Source organism: Helianthus annuus, chromosome 13 (genome assembly GCF_002127325.2).
Source record: "Helianthus annuus cultivar XRQ/B chromosome 13, HanXRQr2.0-SUNRISE, whole genome shotgun sequence".
Lineage (NCBI taxonomy): Eukaryota > Viridiplantae > Streptophyta > Magnoliopsida > Asterales > Asteraceae > Helianthus > Helianthus annuus.
In genome coordinates this window covers 111,427,790-111,449,284 of record NC_035445.2, presented here as the reverse complement: position 1 = coordinate 111,449,284, position 21,495 = coordinate 111,427,790, and the positions used below count along the sequence as shown (strand labels likewise).

The 21,495-nt window shown below is 35.6% G+C and overlaps 1 protein-coding gene and 1 long non-coding RNA gene across 6 annotated transcripts; one reads left to right on the top strand and one right to left on the bottom strand.

The window, feature by feature from the left end:
- The first annotated feature begins 14,917 nt into the window (after positions 1-14,917).
- LOC110898962 (40S ribosomal protein S8) lies at positions 14,918-17,356 on the top strand. The gene is made up of 5 exons (XM_022145820.2): positions 14,918-15,018; positions 15,117-15,189; positions 16,307-16,643; positions 16,800-16,969; positions 17,132-17,356. Exons 1-5 carry the CDS (start codon positions 15,015-15,017, stop codon positions 17,205-17,207), a joined length of 660 nt encoding a protein of 219 aa, XP_022001512.1. The 5' UTR covers positions 14,918-15,014; the 3' UTR covers positions 17,208-17,356.
- A 1,046-nt stretch (positions 17,357-18,402) lies between these two features.
- LOC110898963 lies at positions 18,403-20,621 on the bottom strand. 5 transcript variants are annotated; one of them, XR_004875892.1, is made up of 7 exons: positions 20,479-20,620; positions 19,970-20,149; positions 19,771-19,858; positions 19,531-19,602; positions 19,134-19,321; positions 18,676-18,984; positions 18,403-18,558 (listed from the first exon to the last, which is right to left on the bottom strand). It is a non-coding gene; the product is annotated as an uncharacterized LOC110898963 (long non-coding RNA). The 5 variants fall into 5 exon arrangements; XR_004875891.1 differs by having other exon boundaries at positions 19,554-19,602; XR_004875894.1 differs by having other exon boundaries at positions 19,134-19,602; positions 19,950-20,149; positions 20,479-20,621.
- Positions 20,622-21,495: the final 874 nt, after the last annotated feature.

The window sequence follows — 21,495 nt, the reverse complement described above, 5'->3', positions numbered from 1 at the left end:
AATCCATTTCCGAAGTCTTTCAACTCGATGATCAGGCAGGTAAAACTTCTTTCACTAAAAACGAGTTGCACATTGACTTCATTGAACGAGGGTATGAAGCCGCAATGATGAAGAAACTAACCTTAGAAAAAGGTTATTTTCTTCCTGCACCCAGATTCCTATTTCATACCCTCCTACTATGTGTTTCAAACAAAACCACTTCTTTTAATGAGATCCCTATAAAGATTCAAAATCTGGGATATGCAATTCTTCAAGAAGAAAATTATAACTATTCTCGGGAAATCTTTAAAGATTTGGTTAATAATGTTGAAACCAAATCATTCTTACTATTTCCAAGGTTTTTAAGTTACTATTTTGAAAAGAAATTTAGTAAGAATGATTTAGCTTTAATAAACCAAGGTGAAATAACTATAATAAACTGCCTAACATCTGAAACTTTTTCACGAATGTTAGCACCTTGCAAAACACAAGCAGGGGTGCCTGAGCAGAATTTAGCAGCTACCACTGCTCCTCAGGTATCTGCTGCTGAGCCTACTGCTCTAGGTGATCAAAGCAGCAGACCAACTGTTTTGAAACCCACACCTACCAATCCCAAAAGGCTATACAAAAAGAAAAATCAAAAACCCCCAAAACCAATCAACACGGCAACTCTGGAGGATGAGATACAAGAGTTAATGCCTGTGACAACACAAATGTCACAAGAAACCACTGCTGCTTCTTCCTCACAGCAGTTGGTACAAATATCTCAACCCATAACCATAACTCCTCCTGCTTCTTCACAAAAAGAACAGGTTGTACACAAAGGGCCACCACATTATGATGCTCTGGATACACTCGTTTCCATCATCCACAGCTCAATGCCCGGAGCAAGTCCGCCTTCTACACCAACCATCACATCCACAATTCCACCAAAAACACAACTACTGTTGGATGCAATTGATTTGAACCAGGCATTACTCAGTCCTTCTCAATCACCTGTCAATGAGAATATGCCTCAACCAATGACTGAGCCTGCTGTATCATTCATTGCTAACCCACCAACACAACCTGAGGAGGTTACACCCATTGAGTTACAAGTAACTCTTTGTGGTAATCCAAGTGAAGCAGCCACTACAACTGTTGAACCCACTGGTTTACAGTTGGACAGTGGTTACATCAATAAGACTTCCTTGGAGGCAATTCCTTTTATAGCACCTCTGCCAACCACCAGTGGATTTATTTATCCTACTGGCAACATCAAAAGGTTGTCAAGTGTTGAAGGAAGAAGACCCCAGTACCAAGAAAAAGGGGCATCAGTGGTTAATGTTTGGAGTAAACTCCCTACCTCTACCACTGATAAAACCACTGTTAGTGGGAAATCAGATGATCCCATTAAATTGGGTGATGATTTAAAGTACCAGAAATTGACGGCTCGTGTTGAAAAACTTGATAACTCTGTTGCAGAGCTCAAAGATATGCTCCAACAGTTGTTACAGGTACAAAAGGTACAATCCACTGCTGTTCCATATCAAGCACCTGCTCTCCAACAGGCACCGGCTATAAATGAGCTCTGGAATCTTTTTCAACCTTTTCTCCATCATCAAACACAAGTAGCAGATCAGCAACATGAAAAACATGTTCAAGAGCTGAGAAATGCTATGGAGTCTAGGTTCAAAGACACTCAGGCTGATCTCAAGGCTCTCAAAACTCAGATCCTACACAACTCTTTTCCACTGCTCCTCCACCAGTGTTCTTCATTGATCAACTCCCCGAAGATAATGCCAAAAAGGGGGGAGAAAATTCAGGAGTGGAGAAGGAAAGGAATAACAGATGGTCTCTACCTTGCACCAGAAAATTCAAATATGACCAAACAGATTCCTTTGCCAGATGGGAGTAAGAAAATTGATGTGACTACAAATGCACTTGCAGAAGCACTTGCATGTGTGAAAAGGGATAGAGAGGCCAAAAAGAAAGCCAGGGTGGATTATCCGGATCAGGGTACTTCAGGGTCAAGAGATGATGAAAATCTTATTGATGAAAAGAAGAAGCCTACAAGAAAAGTAAGGCTACCCAAATCCATTCCAGTCAGACGTTCAAAGTCTGCTCAAAAACCACCACCTAAAACAGCTGTTGTATCAGGGTACTTCAGTAGTTTCAACATCTGCTCCCACTTCAACACACACCATCTCAACACACACTACATCCACTGCTTTACCACCATCACCACCAAAATCAAAATCACCTCCTGTCAAAAGGCAGAAGACAGCAGTTGTTATAACTTCTGCTGTAAAGACAACAGTGGTTGGAACACCAGTTGTTTCAACAGCTGTTAGTCTATCACCCACCACTGCCACTACAACCACCTTTCCATCCAAAACATCATCAGTCCCTCCTCAAATAAAGAGGAGAAGGCTAATTCCTAAAGATGATGTCACTTCACCATCACAAACATCTTCAAAATCTTTAGCTCTTGTCAATATACCAAAACCAGTTCCACTTTCTTCAATTCCAATGCACAAACCCTTACCTCCTGCAGGTGTTCAATTTCCTCTTGAACTAGAAGCTGTTAGAGAAGAAATAAAATCTTTTTATATTGAGGATGACCCTGCCAAAAGGAGTTTGCCTTCAATCAAAGGATATCCCTGGCCCAAAAATATTGATGAATATTTGAAGATAAAGGCCAAGCAAGCAAAGGATATCTTGAAAAGAAACACATAAGGGAAATCTGACAAAGAAGTATCAAGATACTACCAATATCTGCTCACACATGTCAGTTCCCTAGAACGTTTTGCAAAAAATGTCAGTCAACAAATTTCAGAAAGAGCAGCTGAAACTTTGAAGAAAGACTACATTGAAAGCATTATGTTTCACAAGAGATACAAACGAGAGAGACACATGTACAAAGAGTGGACTGTTCCTGAGCTTGAAGTTGAAGCAGCAAGAATTCAAGACATGATAAAAAGGAAAGTCACTCACACTCCTCCTGATTGGGCAAAGTTCAAAAAGAATGTACCTGACAAACAGTTGGAACTAAAGAGAATGAAAGAAGAACTGGTTGCTGCTGATTTTGGTACAAAAAGACAAATTGCTAGATGGAAAGAAGATATGATCAGGTCAACCTACAAAAGGTTGGAGGAATTAAGAAAGAAAGATCCAAAAATTCCTCAAAAACCTGACTATCCTGAAGCAGAGGTTTCAAAAAGGCCAACAAAGCTGCACACCAGGAAAGCCACTGCTCCTACTGGTACTGCCTTTTACAAAAGAAGGAAACAAAGCCAGTTAGGAGCTGAAACAGTTCAAGAAATTCTTACTAGAAATGTTGTTGTAAAAGAAGGCTTGTTAAGAAAGTTAAAAGAAGAACTTGAACAGGAAAACTCTGCTACCACTGCTCAGCCAGTGATGAACAGGTCAGCCTCACTAAATATTTCTGCAAATAAGCATCTCCCAAGAAACCCACCAGGCTCAAAAATACAAAAGTGGGAAACTGACAAACAGACCAGCGTATTGACTTTGCTCAGGTCTGGTGGAGAAGTGGAGAAAATATCAAGGGAACAAGCTCTTGGCCTGAGTCTTGAAGATTTGCAGGATCTCCTTGATCTTCCACTTAGTAGGGATGATGAAGATACAGATGCCCTTGACTTTGAATTACAATTTAAAGGTCAGATAAGGGAGCTGTTAATGAGGCAATAAAATGTCCACAAATAATGAAGGGTTTTGGCATTATCTGTTCCAGGGGGAGATTGTTGGGATTGAACCCTATCAGAGGAACAGATAATTAAAGCCAAAACTGGATCAGAGCAGTGGATCCTGAAAAAGCAGATGTTGATATACAAATCTCTCCCCTTGAAAGTGATTACAACTACTAATGACCTCCTATCTGTTGATCTTGCTAAACTGCTGACCCATAACTGCTGCTCAACTAAAGATCTGATGGAAGACTAAAGTCCTGCTGATTCAATCTACTGCCTTGAGTCAAGCACTGCTGATCCGGACAAGTGCTGCTGGGTTCACAGCAGTAGAAGGTTGCAGCAGCTGTTTTAAAGTCTGTTTTGTAATAGAATGTATTAGCAGTAGTTAACACAAGCAGTGTATGTATAGATCAGAGGTTAGAGTTTGTTAGGAGGTTAGATGTCACTATCATGGTGACGTCAGCTAAGATGCTCAGTAGTTTGCAAGTGCCTATAAATAGTTCAGTACTTTGTACTGTTCTATTAGCTGTTTGCATCATTCGTCTTCTTTGCACGAACAAACTACTGAGCTCTGGCTGAGGGGGAGTTTGCATTCATTCATCAATCATTGTAATCGTGTTTGAAATAAATTCAATCTTTCGGTTCATTGTGTAAAGATGTTTGATAAAAGTATTACTCTCGTTTGATTGTATGCAAAGTTTGTGTTCATTATAGTTTCCGCTGCACACTCATCCATCTTCATCTTATTTACAAACATAAAATACAATCAAAATCAAACTCAGATCCAACACCGTTTACTTCACAAGAACCCTAAATCACCAATACCGTCGTTTCCCTGGTGGTGGACCCCCAACTAAACCTCCTAATCAACTGATACGGCCTTAAACAATGGCAGTGCTAGATGGACGATAGTGATATCGTACGTATTATGTAGAATGACGCAGGCTATCTCCCGTAACCATCCAGCAACACTGTACAATAAAGTCAACCCATCCCAGCTGATTTCAAGTTGCAACCCATACCAATAAATGACTGGTTAGCTATTATTTATAAAAAATATTAACTTTGGATAAAAAAATGTTTCAAGTTTTGATCCATACCGACAACGGACCCACTTTGGCCTCTTACCCTACATGCCCATTTTGCCACCTCTACATAAATGCACAATGAAAAAGTGACATACCTTGAATTGAGTTTATAACGACCAATTGAGTCCATGTAATAGGGCGATAGAGCCACCAGTCATATCATGTCAGCCTATCCGAATCAAGTTTCTTGAATTGACTTATTACAAAATTTAATACATGCCTTTTCTTTTAAAGAAAGACATTAATGAAGTAACATTATTTTGCTAATAATCCAATTTCCTTTAAAAGAGAACTTTAGAAGGTTGCAAACACTTGAATGTGCTATGAGTCATTAGACTCTTTTTTTTTAAATGATAAAGATATTGTATAATATAATTTAAATACCAACTTCAAGTTTTTAACAGATTTACGAAAATGCTACCTTGATTTGGGTCATGAATGAAGAAGGAAAGAAGCATACCCGCTTCTGGTAGAGATATTGCTTACAAAAAACATTTAAGCAGATTTTATTAACAAATTACAACTTTCAAATTTAATATGGAGTGGTAAAGTATAAAAATTAACTTTATTGTTTCATGTGTGGACTTCGCGATGTAGATCAACGATAGTGTAGAATAACTTGTGGCCACATGGATATCCATATTATAGTTTTTTGCATAACGGTCATTATTTTTTGTAACATGGTCATTATTGGAAGAAAAGAGAAACTTTCAGTTGCAAAAGATAAGGTATAAAGAGTTGTTTATTTAAAATATAATCAAAATTAGTTTTTTAAATGATAGATGTGTTTTTGTTCATCATTTTATCTATGTATATCAAATGTTTGTTCTAAGGATGAGCATCGAGTACATGGAACCAGTACCGAAACGGTATCATAGCTGTACCGGGTACCGGTCTGACTTTCACGTACCAAAATATTATCGGTACCGATTTGGTAACCACTTTTTGGCATTTTCGGTAACGGTATTTAACCGATTTTTACCTTAAAATACAGGTACCGTACCAATCATTTTCAGTACCGGTATCCATTTTTGGTGATTTTCGGTACCGATATAGACCAATAATCTGCTACATCCAGAAAACCAATGAAATGCATGAGGTCTAATGCTTGAGACTCAAAACATTGTATTAAGCATCAGCACAAACATGCCACCATCATGTTTGGGGTCTGATGTTTGAGATCATAAGTAGATTTACCTAAATGTTTGTCTATATTCACCAATCTACTCGAACTTAGGCTCGTATGATCCACCGGCCCGTATGATGTGACAGGTATTGGGTGGTGTCTCTTCACCTATAACATTTTGATTAGAGTTTTCGGAAAGTAAAGACATTAGCAATGCTGATAAAACTGAACATGATTAAATAGAAGCACAGTTACCAGGATAATGACAGCCCCAAAGCATTAAAGAACCTCCCTCCTTCCAACACCATTTCTACTACCATCCTCAATTTTACAATTAATTTCACCCTATTCATGAAATCAACACATAAATTTATAAAACTGATACACAATCAATTGATATTTTTTAAAACTAATCATGATGATGAAACGACCAATTATTAAAATCAACATAATAGTTAAAGGTTTTATGGACATACTTATTTTAAAAAGCATGAGCAAGATTGCTAAAGGTAACACAAACTGCACCCGCAGTACCTATTAATGATATCTACCAAATTTGGTCTTAAAAAGTCTTCCTTAGCAGATGCATTGTAGAGACAACTCAGAGACCCAATAGCATAGTTCACCTACCAAATAACACAGAAATTCAATAAATATTTGCATGCAATTATCTTAACTACTAACCTGGAGCCTGGAGGAGGTGGAGTGTGTACTGTTTCAAGCTTTCAACTTCCCTAGCCTGAAAGGAAAATTGAGTAATAGTACAAAGAGAAAAAAACGTAAAGTTTAAAACTTGATGGAGTAGTGGCAGTAAAGACGGAGTAATAATGCAAGGACTAAAAACAAAACGTTTAAAACATGACGGGTGAAAAAGGACTCTCAAGCTGTGATAAATCAACTTCAGAAGCCCTACAAAAATTACTTTCAGGGTAAAGGAGCATGTACAGGACAGCCATAAAGTAACATATTATTACATTGTCTGTATCAGAATTTACCTTAGCCGGTCTTCTTGTTTTTTAGTATCAGCACATATATTCCCTAGAGTGATCCTTTTCATAATATACTTGTAGAAGCACCTGCAAGCATCCCATCTACTCCAAATGGTAAGTATCTATTGTACAAAGAATACCGGTACCAAAATCGCCAAACACAGATGGTACAAATAGTAATACATTATGGTTAAACGACAAACATAAAACAAAATAAACTTCAAAATACAATGAAAAAACACAGATGTATAAATAAACAAAAGAATTCTTTATTATCATTTCCATTATGATTAAAAAGTGAAATCAAAATATAACCATGATAAAAACATTAATATTCCTAAGTTGCGTAGGTAATCATCAAGGTAACACTATTAAAATAATAACGAAGTAGAAAAGATATCCATCCTCCAAACCAGCTTGACCCATAAACTTTGTCCAACCTCTAAATGCATATCTAAGCTTTTTGTTACCGGTGGCGAAACGGAGAGCCAAAGTATTTGAAAAGCCATTTCCAGACACAACAGTCATGTATTCCATGTCGGCTAGGTTAACGTTCGCAGCAAAATCTTTTGGAAATATCTACATTTAAAAAACATAAACCAATATTAGTATGCAATAAAATCAACCGTATAAAACTAAAACATATTAAAAAATTATTAAAAGAAGAAACTTACAAAACGGTTCGTTAAAACCCATTTCAGTTCATAAAAATCACCCACATGTACAGGGGATTCTACTATACCATCTAAAATACCATGTTGTTGAACTTGAATTACTTCTTGTACTCTTAAAGGCTGTTGATGGATACGATGCAAACCATCTTTGTGAAAAACTGAAATACTGAAATCATTATATCCCAATAATTCAAATATAACAAAATCCCCTGTTTCCAGTTGAAGATCATTTGAAATATGTATCCAGTCAACGATACTATAGTTGGTACCAAAACGGCGTACGATGTATACCGTCCAAACCAATTTGTTTTGAAAACGTATTGTGAAACGACAATCCAAGGGATCATTCTTGAAATAATTTTCCATGAAGCCGGATTGAAGCAGCTGAAGAAAAAATATTTAGTAAACATAATGAAACAAAATAATTTAAAAAATACAATACAAATATATAACATATAATGAATAATACCAGATCTTTTGATTTTGTATCCGTCATCACACAATAGAACATAGGATTGACATATGTACCGTGGTGGCATTTGATATGTTTCGATTTAAATCTTTTTATATCCACTTTTTCAAATACTATCAAATCATTCTGCTCAACAACAAGCATTATTATAACTGTCACCCAACCTTTAATTATAAAAAACCCCCTTGTGTTGGATTCAATAACAACAGACCACTTACAACCACTATCTGTTATTAGATCTACACATCCGACAGGATAATTAGCAACATCTATCAATGAATTATACCCCTCAGGGAATTCCTGAAAACAAATATAACAATATGATTATAACAAAAGGTAAACAATATAAACATATAACTAAGTAAATTTATAACATCTAACAAAATAAAATTGGCAAATAAAGCAGAGTTCCTAACCAACTCAGATTTATACGGATCCGTCATATGAACCAGAAACCCAACATCCATATCTGAAAAGAAAATAAAAATACACACACAAAAATTGTAATTAAAACAATGTTATATTCAAAAAAGCAGAACAAAAATACAATTTTATTAAATTTTAAAACTCTGTAACAACATGGTAACATAAATCTGTCTACATAATAAAAAAATAGCGATTAGGGTTTATGATGGAATGAATGAACTGTAAAAATAACAAAAGATGAATAACCAGAAACAAATAGAAATCAATTACGGTGTCTAAGAACAACAAGAAACAGACTAATTACATCAATCAAGTGGTAAAAATCTCATATCTAAAAGAATTAACAGATCCGTTAACATCAACAACGATATACAAATCATACAACAAAATTGGGGTTTTCTAATAAAAACTAAAAATCACAAACAGAGGTGGAATATACTTACCGATGCTTGTATTTGGATGTCTGATGATGAACAAAAAACAGAGCACGCTTCTTCAATGATCGATTGAAACATCCGATTAAAAGCAAGATTTTGTATATAGGCGATACAATTGGAAACGGTTCCATAATTTCAATTGATTATTGAATAAGATTAAAACCTTCCATATATAATCTAAAGAAGGCGGTTCAAGAATTGAAGGAAATACAGAGGAGAGGAAAATGCCGCCCAAAATCACAATTCTCTGGCCAAAGAGAATAGCCACCTCATAGTCAAATAGTCAACCATTATTTTGCTTTAGTATAAGAGATAGATATATGTTGTAGTTTGCTGATAACAAAGAACTCCAATCTTCATGGAGGAAAGCAAAATGGATCAACAAAGAGAGAATTGTGTCGTTTGATGAAATTGGGGATATGAAAGCGTTGTTTTGTTTTGTTAGGCTTATATTCATTATTTTGCTCAACTTTTTTGGTAAAACTGTGGATCTAAAAAATAGAGGAAGAAGAAGATAGAATTTTAGGATGTGGTGGTGGCCGGTGGTAGGGCAGTTAGAGAGAGAGAGAGCGAGAGAGAGAGAGAGAGAGAGAGAGAGAGAGAGAAATTGGGATAGAAAATTAGGATTCATGTGTGAAATTATATATATATATAGGTAGAGGATCCTGTACAAAGTGGGACTTTTGTAAGAAGTGTGAGAAATAATTTGGGAGTGACAAGTGTCCTTTATCCTAATTAATTCAAAAGGGTATATTAGTAATTTGACTTTCTTATCATTTAATTGATTTCAAAGATAACTGCCAAAAAAAAAAAAAAAACTTGCGATGAGTTTTTATAGGGATGAATCGAATTTTGAATTAGGAGAAATTTTAGGAAACATTACACATCTGATTCTTTTATCTTCTTCATCATCTTTTAATCGCAACATCTTTTAATCATATATTGTTCATGACGTGGTGTTTTAAACATCTGGATACATTGTTCATGGCGTGGTGTTTTAAACATCTGGAGACATTGACTATGATTCAAGTCATGGTGTTTTATCAGGAGACATTGTTCATGGCGTGGTGTTTTAAACATCTGGATACATTGTTCATGGCGTGATGTTTTAAACATCTGGAGACATTGACTATGATTCAAGTCATGGTGTTTTATCTGACTCGAATTCCAGATAAAACACCATGACTTGAATCGTCTGTTTGTTTGATGATTTACAATGTTTTTTGGATTCCAGATAAAACACCATGACTTGAATCATAGTCATGGTGTTTTAAAATCTGGAAATATTTTGTATTGATAAAACACCATGACTTAAATCATAGATGTTCTGGGAATGTTGTGTATTGATAAAACACTATGACTTGAATCATAGATGTTCAAAACACCACGCCATGAACAATGTCTCCAGATAAAACACCATGACTTGAATCATAGTCAATTTTATCCGGTTGTTTTAAAACACCACACCATGAATCTGATTACAGTTCTCTTTATGATAATGTATGACGAATATGCAACCAAAGAACTCCTACAATTAAGGTGAATCATTAATTCCTATATTTAAGGAAAAAAGAGTGAATGTAGGAGTTTTTGGTCGTGTATGATATGGTTACCATATTTCAAACATTGAAAAAGACACTATTGCCCTTCAATTTTACATAAGGTTCCTCTAATTAAAACACAATTTACATTTTTATACCCTATTGATCTCAACCATTAGATCAAATATCCAATGGTTTAAAACACTTCTTACCCTTCTTACATTTTAGACACTTTTTACCATATCCCTACCCTATATATATATATATAAAAGAACGTGATCAGGAGAGAACGATTTGAAGTGTGAGAACGGTGAGAACGATTTTCAGCCATATGATCTTTGTGATTTGTGGCTAAGATGATGCGGTGACATTTTTGTAAATAATGGGAACCTTATAACTACCAGGAGGGGTAAAATTGGAAGATCTAAACAAGGGTGCACATGCTAATCACATGCCATTTTCCCCCATCATATTTAAACGCCAATAACTTTTTTATACGTGATTATTTTTCTGAAAAAATTACACCATAAAACTCAGCGTTTTTTTATCTTTCCAACGAGTATATTGATATACTTTTCGGAAAAAAAATGAAATGGGTTTTATGGCGTTTTTCTGAACTGGGTGATTTATGTCGTTTTAGATTAGTTATTTTTATGGCGTTTTTCTGAACTATGTGTTTTTATGGCGTTTTAACTAGGTATTTTCATGGCATTTTTCTGAACTGAGTGTTTTATGGCGTTTTAAACTGAGTTTTTCATGGCGTTTTTCTGAACTGAGTGACTTATGGCGTTTTAACCGGGTAATCATGGCGTTTTTCTGAATTTGGTGTTTTTATGACGTTTTATTTGAACACCCAGTTCATGTGTATGGGTTTTTTTGACAATATTACCTCTTAGTGTAATTTAACATCAATGCCACATGTCAACTCCAAAATCGTTCTCACCGTTCTCTCTAAATCCTGACCCTATATATATATAGAGAACATAATTACTTTTATTTATTATTTTTTATAATTAGGATTTTTGTTTTAGTATTTAGGGTCAAATGACGAAAATATCCTCATGTGGGGTCAATTTTATCAGATTTAACCATAAAAATTAACAGAGTTAAGGTCAAAGGATGTAATGTGTTATGGTTTGCAAACATAAAGTACCAATCCTATCAACATTAAAGATAAAGGACACGTTTTGTAATTTAGTATTAACATAAATGACGAGTTTTGTAATTTACTCTATTTTATATCTGTAAACATGAACCATAATTCGGACACAGTGAATGTATATTGCACACTACCATTTAACTCATTTAGATATCTAACGTGTCAAATGACTTGATGGTCTGTAAATATGTTAATCATGCTGGTGGTTGTAATAAATTGGTTAAGCGCACTGGTAGATTGACTGATTTGTTTAATCAAGTTAGTAGATTGACATGTTTAACTAAACGGGTTAAACATGTCAACCCAGACATGACCCGTTTAATCAAACATGTCAACCACAACACGACCTATTTTAAACAAGTTGATATGATAACTCTAAATTTGATTATTTTTGTGTGTCGTGTCTTAATTGCCACCCCTAGTCCTGGCTATGACCGTCACCACATCTATCACCCGTCACACCATAACTTAATCGACATATTCACGAACCAAACATGATTAGGTTACACTTAAACTTTGATTTATGTTTGGAAGTTTGAACACTTGTAAATGTTATTTGTTATGAAATATTTTTCTTTATTTAATCACATGTTAGAGTGAGTTATACAAAGTTAACATAACTCACCCCTTAACAAATCTAGAGATGTCAATGAGCCGAGCTAATAATGAGTTAGTCGATATCGATTTATTTAAAGCTTGAAAAATAGATGAACTTAAGCAGCCTTAGACCGGGGTTTGAACTTAGAATAAAGCTCTTATAATACGTAGGTTCGAATTTCACATGCCATGGTTGAGTAGGGTGCATGCTTAAACGAGCAGTTTTTTAGAATTCTATTTAATTTTTGACACTAAATGTAGTGGACTCACACCCCACCAAAATAAAGGTTTTCAGTGGACTTCAAAAGAAATCCACACACACAAGCCCATTATTCTCCCTTTCACATCCATTATACCACTCACGCCCAAGCCCTTAGCGTCCCTTTGGAGTGATGTGGCTAATGACGTGAAGCAAGTACACATAGTCTTAGGGTCTGTTTGGTATGAAGTAATGGAATGGACGAAGGAATGGAATGGACGAGGTAATGGAATGGACGAGGGAATGCAATGGACCATTACCATTCCATGACTTGTTTGGTTACCATGTGTGAATGGAATGAATTATTATTGTGTATTGTTCAGTAGGCAAGAAAAACGGAGTAATAAAATAAGTGGTGAGTGGTGGTGGTGGTGGTCAGTGGTAGTAATTGTGGGTGGTTATAGGTGGCGGTGGTGGGTGTCGGCGGCGGCGATGGGTGGTGGTGGTAGCAGCGAGTGGCGGTGCGGCGGTGACGACGAGTGGTGGTGGCGGCAAGGTGGCTGTTGGTTGTGGTGGTGGGTGGCAGCAGAGGTGGCGGTGGGTGGCGGCGGCGACGGCGGTTGGTGGTGACGGTGGTGGTGGTGGCATCGACGATGGTGGTGGGTGGTGGGCGGTGGCGGCGAGTGGCGTTGGCGGTTGGTCACGGTTGTGGGTGATAATGGTGGCGAGTGGGTGGCGGTGGCGGTGGCTGTCGGGGTGAGGTGGTGGCGGGTGGCGGCGATGGCCTTGGTGGTGGGTGGTGGTGGTGGGTTTTGGCGAAGGTGGTAGGGTTGTGGTGTTGTTGATGAATGGTGCAAGAGGGGATGGAATAGAAAAAAAACATGGGGGGTGGAAGGAATGATTTTGAGGGAATGGAATGCCTTTTGGAATGGGTGATTCCATTCCATTGACCAACCAAACATCCTTTTCTTCATTCCCTCGTAATCATCCATTCCATTCCACCTCTCATTCCCGTATACCAAACACTACCTTAGATTAGTTGATATTTTTTGTATGCATTGAAGGTTATACCATATGTTTTGATTAGTTTTCAATTTTTTTTTTTGAAATTTTACATTTAACCCAAATGTTTGAATTTCTTGCAATTTTAAATTCACAAAATTGATTTTTGTACTTTAAAGTCAAAACTTTTCTTCTTTTACAATTTAACCTCACAACTTTTTATATTCAACTTTGGTTCCCTATACTTTTCGTCTTTCGCAAATTTTCGTTTTACGTTTCGTATTAAATTTTGCGAGTTAATAATGAGCAACGTGCATGTGTGATTCAATGTTTTTACGGTTTGTTCATAATTTTGTGAGTTAATACGGCACAACGTCTCTGTGTTGTTCAATGTTTTTACATCTATTTTTTCTTAATTGGCAGGTTCGTCGCAACGTATGAATCCTAGATCGAATTAGTTATTTTTTTAAGTGTTCTACATTTCGGTCTATTTCTTCGTTTTAACACGCCACAACTTCAGCGTTGGTGATCACTGACGGTTATGTGGCATTGGTGCTAATTGACATGCTTTTACGCCCCCGCCGCAACACGGGGTGTTTAATTCTTGTTTAAATATAAAAAGGTGATGTACAAAAGAAAAAAAAACGTCAAGCTCAAACTAGGGGTGTTCATCGAATCGAATATCGAATTTTTGAATTATTCGAATCGAATTGTTCGAATAATTTTTATTTTTCCTTGAATTCGTATTCGATTCGAATTCGATTAAAACCTATCGAATTCGAATCGAATTCGTATTCGAATAAAAAACCCAATTCGTATTCGATTTGTATTCGATTAAAATTTTGAATTCGAATCGAATTCGAATAAATTCGATTTAATTCAGATTCTTTAAAACATGTAAAAACTATAAAAATGAAACAGAAATTTTAAAGCACCCATAAAACACGATATCACATTAAAAAGTTTCAAATAAAGTACCACAAGTCTAAAATTCAAAACGAGAAGCCGGGAATAATCGCTCCACATTATAAGTGAATATTTTTATGTTTAGAAATCTATTGATAGATTTGCTAATTAGGTTTTACTTATGGGTCATGTAATGGGTAATTTTAATACTTGGAAAAAAAATAGAAAAGAAATTATAGTGTAGCTTAATAAAAGTTATATATTTATTATATAAAAAATAATAAATAAAAATGTATAATTTTTATTCGAATTTCGAATCTAATCGAATTTGAAATTATAAATTCGTATTCCATTTACTTGACTCGAATTGAATCGAATTCGAATTCTTATAATCGACACGAATTCTTGGTAATCGAATCGAATTTAAACGAATTTTGAATTTTTCGAATTCGAAACGAATCCTGAACACCTCTAGCTGAAACTTAAATGAACCTCAGATCAGTTCACAAGATTTAAGATGGGTTGACTTCCTAAGGTTGTATTTTTCTGTGGAATATTTAGAACTTGGAATAACTACTTTTGTTTGGGCTAAGTGAATTGGGCCTGGGCCTATATATCTTACAAGCCCATTTAGAACAACGGGACTAGGGTTTTAAATGAATTCAAGCCATATCTCCATTGCCAAACCCTAGCTTTCACTTTTCTCAGAGGCGCATCTTCATCTGCAACCATGGGTATGTTTCATCATCAATTTGCTACAATAATCTTTCATCTTCATCTTATTGATCCAATTGTTACGAACAATCTGCTAATAAATGGCTACAATTTGCAGGTATTTCGAGAGATTCGATGCACAAGAGGCGTGCCACTGGTGGCAAGAAGAAGGCCTGGAGGAAGAAGCGAAAGTATGTTTGTTTCTAACCTAATTACTCTTTGATTATCAGTTTTCAATTGTAGAATGAAATTAGACTGTATTTCACTTCATTTTTGCTCGATTTACATGCGTTACTTACGATAATAAGATTGCTGTTTGGATTCAAATTACAAAATATTATAATTGCAGCTCGTTACATTTTACTGATTTTGTTAATCCGATCATGATGAGTGTGGCTGTATCATCTATTGGTTAAATATTTTTTTTGATGTTTTTGTAATTTTTCTGATTTTAACATTCTGCTAGATCTCTTAGTTTGTGATGATTCAGGTTGGCTCATTAGTAGAACAATTGTTTCTGGTGGTTACAAATGTTTAATATATGAACTAACTTTAGAATAACATGTTGAAGTTAGCTTCAATTCTTGAAGAGTGCATTAAAATTTCTAATTTAGTTTACTGTGTAAAAAGTTAGGGGTGTTTACTGTTTACGGTCTGCTTCAGTCGATTTTGATGAAAATTTTAAACTGAACCGATAACTATGGATTTGAAGAAACACACACTGAACCAACCGAGTTTATACAGTTTTGCGGGTTGACGGTTTGGAGTTTCTCGTCCTAGCAGTTTATGACAAAAATTGTTTTTTCTTTTCAAAAGCTTAATTTTGTTGTTAATGTTAATGAGGTGATGAGGATTGTTAATTAATATAATTTATATATGTGCATAACTATATATTTAAAACGTAAATAAAATTAAATAGTTACTGTTAAATGCCTCGTTTGGTTTTCACTGTTGATGTTAAGTTTTTAATCTGAAACTGAACCTTAAATAGTTCAAATGTTAAAACGAACTGTGAACCCGATCATATATATTTCAAACCAGCGAACAGGCCAACTTGTTTCGGTTGGGTGGGTTAGTTGGTTTGGCTGTATATCAACATCCTTAGTAAAAATATATGTTATCTTGGTATGTTCATCTTTGTGAATCTAATTTTGACAAGTTGTTCTTTAATACTTATTTTGGATTTGGATTCAGACATTTTTTTAAACTCCAGTTGGTTTTTAGTCTTCAAAATGGAGTCATTAATCACTATTAACCACGTCATGTACAATATTATCAATACTTATGTTTTTTTTTTTAATTTGATAGGTATGAGCTTGGTCGTCAACCAGCAAACACCAAAATCTCTAGCAACAAGACTGTTAGAAGGGTTAGAGTTCGAGGTGGTAATGTGAAATGGCGTGCATTGAGATTAGATACCGGAAACTACTCTTGGGGTAGTGAGGCTGTCACCCGAAAGACCCGTATTTTGGATGTGGTCTACAATGCATCAAACAATGAGTTGGTCAGGACTCAAACCCTAGTGAAAAGTGCAATTGTTCAAGTTGATGCTGCGCCATTTAAACAATGGTATTTGCAACACTATGGTGTTGATATTGGTCGCAAGAAGAAAGCATCCGTCACTGCTACCAAGAAAGAGGGAGAGGTATGTGTTTTCTTAATGGTCTTATTGCATTAAAAGTTCTTTGACTTTGGTCAATCAACTATTTTTGATAATTGATTTTTAGTTTCGGTAACATTATCACAGTTTGTTTGGCATCAACGAACGATTAACGCTTTTGATTATTTGTGTTGATTTTAGGAAGCAGAAGCTGCCACTGAGGAGGCAAAAAAGAGCAACCATGTGGTGAGAAAGTTGGAGAAACGTCAAGAAGAGCGCAAACTTGACCCTCATGTTGAAGAACAGTTTTCAAGTGGTCGTCTTTTGGCAGCTATTTCATCACGCCCTGGCCAATGTGGTCGTGCTGATGGGTACGTGTTTGTATTTTGCCGAAACTTTGTGCAATATTCATGTAGTTTTTTCCGTAAACCAGACCGGTTTGAGATGATACATAACATGATGAAAAAAATATGTTTTTTGTTTTTCATAAATCTAGCGAGTCTTTTTAATTAATTTATTTTTTAATTGTCCAGATATATTTTGGAGGGTAAGGAGCTTGAATTCTACATGAAGAAGCTCCAGAAAAAGAAAGGAAAGGGTGCTGCTTAAAGCTTTTTAAGGCTTCTTCAGTTTCCATCTTTAGATTTGTATTTTCTTTTTTTATGCAAATTTTGATGTGTTTTGTCTGTTAAAATGGTGACTTTTTAGACAATTGTTTTTACAAATTTATGCAAAATTGTTGTCTTCACAAAGAAAAACCGATCACATCAGTTTACAAAAAAAAAGCACGAACAGGAGATGCAAGAGTTTCTGACACCGTTCAAAACATGACAGTTTATCAAATTGGACATAATAATCTGTTTAACAAACGGTTAGCTTATAGGCCACGTGTTTATTTTTTTAAATTAAGGTTTAACTATCCATTCTTACTTGCTCATTCAAGTCTTGTTTGTCGGGTTCTTCTAGTATTGAGCTAATTGTATAAAAAGTTTCTTAGTTGAGATTGAGAGAGAGATAAATCCAATTAGAAAAAAAGTGTTAATTTGGGTTTGTTCATTAGATTTTAGAAGTTGTTACTTGTTACCATTTATTTGTAAGTTAGTGAGCATATTGATTACAGTTTGATTTTATCTCATCCATCTTAACATGACCGGAAAACAAGATTGCAAGAGACTTCATAACGATTAATTGCGACAAGTATTTAAAAATGATCTTTTTCAATTTCATGATAACGGGGAATATATTGTTTCAATGGAAAATACAACATTTCGAACATAACAATTTAAACAACTTAAACATAAATTTAACTAGAGTAAATTACAAGTTTTGTCCTTTATGTTTGTATCAAATTGCAGGCGGTGTCCTTTACCTTTAAAATTGATGAGTTTTGTACTTAATGTTTCAAAATCCTGTACGTTATGTTCTTTAGCCCTAACCAAGTTAATTTTTTCTGTTAAATCAAGTAACACAAGGGTATTTTAGTCTTTTAACTCATTTATCTAAAAATATTTTAATAAACAAACAAAAATAAATTAAAACACTTAATGTGTGTATATAGATATAGATTTATATTTACTAGTCATTTACCCGCGCGATGCGGCGGGAGTGGCGATTTACAATAGGGTACTCGTTTACTGCTAGTTTATCCGTCGTCTCGTGATATATCGTATAGTACTTAAGTTAGTTTCTTATTCGTGATATGTTGGCACTGGTTTTTCTGTTAGTTTATCGATTCTTTGGTGATATACTCAGGTAAATTTTTTTAGTTGTAGCTTCGACGTTATCTATCTACAAGAAAAGTACAAAACAAGGAAGTAGATGTAGTTAAAAACAAGAAGAGTACAAAACAGGCAAGTAGCTAGACAAAACACTAAAAACAAAATACGGGGAGTCTCTTGTATCTCTTCCTGTTTTACCAATACATCCGTTCGCTCAAGACTTTCTTGTATCTTCTCCTCTACTGTACCAGATTTCGACACATAAAAAAAAAAACAATGTTAGAAGCTTACAGGTGTTTTAAAAAAGTAATTAAAAAGTAATTTCTGGAACAATTAAGGCACAAAATCTACTAACTTACCTTCCTTTTAATATGGATGCGGTTAATTAATCACGCAACACTTCATGGTAGACAACATTTGATGTGTAAACTCCACGTTGTTTGAAATCTTTGGCGAGATGTACCAACATCTTCGTATTTTGTCTTGAAATCCCTCTTGATAACGCCACATAAAGTTGTCCGTGTGAAAATACAGAATCCGGTAGATAAATACCAACATGCGGAATTGTTTGACCTTGAGCTTTATTAATCGTCATGGAAAAGCTAAGTCGAATTGGAAATTGTTTTCTTTTCAGCTTGAATGGGAACATGTCATCTTCAGAATAGAACCTAGTTGATTAATTTAATAAAAACAAATATAACAATACAAACTACAAAACCAGCAAATCATAAAACACTTTAAAGTTTCAACACATTAAGCAACTTATGCAACAAAGTACCAGCTTACATCATGGGTAAACTAAAACGTACGTATATACCTTTCATAAGTGTTTAGTCGGGCTCAAGTCATGGAGAGCATCCAACAGTCACTTTGAAATGCAACCAGTGAGAGTCAGCCTTTGTGGTCATGCCCTCTCTTGCAAAGTTTACTCCAAGAGCTGGCTCAGGGAGCTCAAAAGGAACTTCTTCTGCTAGAAGAGTGACTTCATAGCTTTCATTTGGATGTCTATAAAGACACGAGTTGCACAGATTTAACAAATTAAATAAAGAACATGATAAAGCAATCAGTTACACTAAATTAATCTAAAATTTTCTTGTCCTCAACCACATATATGGCTTTTTTAACTTTTGGCCAGATACCAGTTGAAAATTGAAATCGAAGCAGTTCTGTATGCAAAGTCTAGAGTACTTTTGGCCATTTGACTACCGACTAACCTAGCCCTCCACCATGAACGTACCCTGGGTGAGTTCTCCGGCCACCGTGGATTGACTCCCATCAAAATTTCACTAAAATAAATCAAAAAAAAAAAATTATTAGCACCATCAACAAGTTAACCAATTTCTACAACCATCTTGATCTCAAATCATACAGAAAATACCAAATTTAACCACAAAAAATAGAACAAATCACACTTTAATACCAAAAAAAAAAACATAAATAATTAACATGTTTACCTGCAGTGATATCCAATTTTTTATCGCTCCAAGATAATTCCCAGGGTGTATAGATCCTGTTGGTTGGACACCCGACACAATTCTCTTCCTGTTAAATACATTTTAAGTTAAAGAAAGAAGTAATTCATGACCAAAATTTTATGTATTAAAACCACAGAAAAAATAAATTTATAACTTACTGAGATTACAAAATAATTACTTTATAGAGGTGGAGGAACTCTCTGAAACAGTAAGTTCAGGGGCTGATACACTACAATAGCGTTCAGGGGCTGATACACTACAATAGCATGTGAGGCTGCTAACACCTCCAGCAACAGGAAGGTAATTACGATGAGTTACTGGAAATGCTCGTTGTTATCACCAGCATTGAGAACTACAACTATAAATGAACAAGATAACAAGATCAGAATATAGACCAGATATATAATTTCTTAAACACTCCCTATACAAGAGCCAAAACACACAAGTCAGATATCAAGAATACCTACCTTAAAGTTTCAACTTTCTTACAAACTAACCTCAATACAAAAAACTCTAAAACTACAAGATCATTCACCAAATCCAACAATCAAATCAAAACCCCCACACTCCTAATTCCACAAAGCATACACATCTCAACACCACACAAAACACTGAATTAATACAAACGCACAACACAACAAAATTAGGGTTCTACTTGAAAAAAATTGGGGATTTTACAAACTCTACCTCGAGAATTGAGCTCGTTACGCTGCGCTTCAAGCCGATTAAGATTATGAGTCTTCTGGCGGTTCTTACCAAAACCCTAATCGTTGGCATATGCTTGAATCGCCAGAGAGAGAGAGAGAGAGAGAGAGAGAGAGAGAGAGAGAAAGAAGGTTGATGAAAAGATCTGGTGAGATGTGAGTTGTGAGAGAGATAAGAGAGAAGGAAGGGGAAAGGTGGATCCGTGTGAAAACAAAATCATCCGTCAGATCACGATCCGTGTGAAGAATTGAAAGAAAATGGACGGCTGATGATGGATCCGGGTGAAGGGTAAAAGTTTTGGAGGGCATAATTGGAATTGTAAATTATATTGTGCCTTAGAGAGTTGTATAGCATGCTTTAGGGGTGTTTTAAGGGAATTTTTATGACTTTAAGAAGTCCTTTGGATATGCTTTATAAAGTAGTATAGATTATCTTATACTGATATACATTATTGAAAGAATATTTTTCTTCATCTTTTATCTTTCTCCCACCACCATCACTCACCCCATCAGTGGCGAAGCTTGAGATTTCCGACCGGGGGGTCGAAAACGTACACACCTTAAAGTTTCTATAAAACGGGGGGTCGAAAATGTATACACCCAAAACTTTCTATACGAAAACTACATACTCTCCACTACTGAGCGAAATGTTCGGGGGTCGGCCGCCCCCTCCCGGCCCCACTATCCTACGCCCTTGCACCCCATACCACCACCATCCACCGCCCACCCCATCCCACACCACCTAACCACCACCACCACCGTCTAACCTACCCATGACAATTTAACAATTTCATACAAAACTTAATCCTTTAATAACTTATCCCAAAGAAAAAAAATCCTAATACTTTAATGACTTATCCCAAAGAAAAAATCAATCCCCGTAAACCCACCGCCCCCTTTCCATTACAGATAATAAACAAACAATGTTCCAACTTTCAATTTCAAAATTATCCAAACAAATCCAATAACAACATGAAGATAACGACAAAACCAATTTCCG

Bases quoted from the DNA above. Each gene is read 5' to 3' on its own strand.
- LOC110898962 (XM_022145820.2), top strand. The intron at 15,190-16,306 runs GTATGTTTGTTT...TTAATTTGATAG, and splicing joins GCCTGGAGGAAGAAGCGAAA to GTATGAGCTTGGTCGTCAAC. The intron at 16,644-16,799 runs GTATGTGTTTTC...TGTTGATTTTAG, and splicing joins CTACCAAGAAAGAGGGAGAG to GAAGCAGAAGCTGCCACTGA.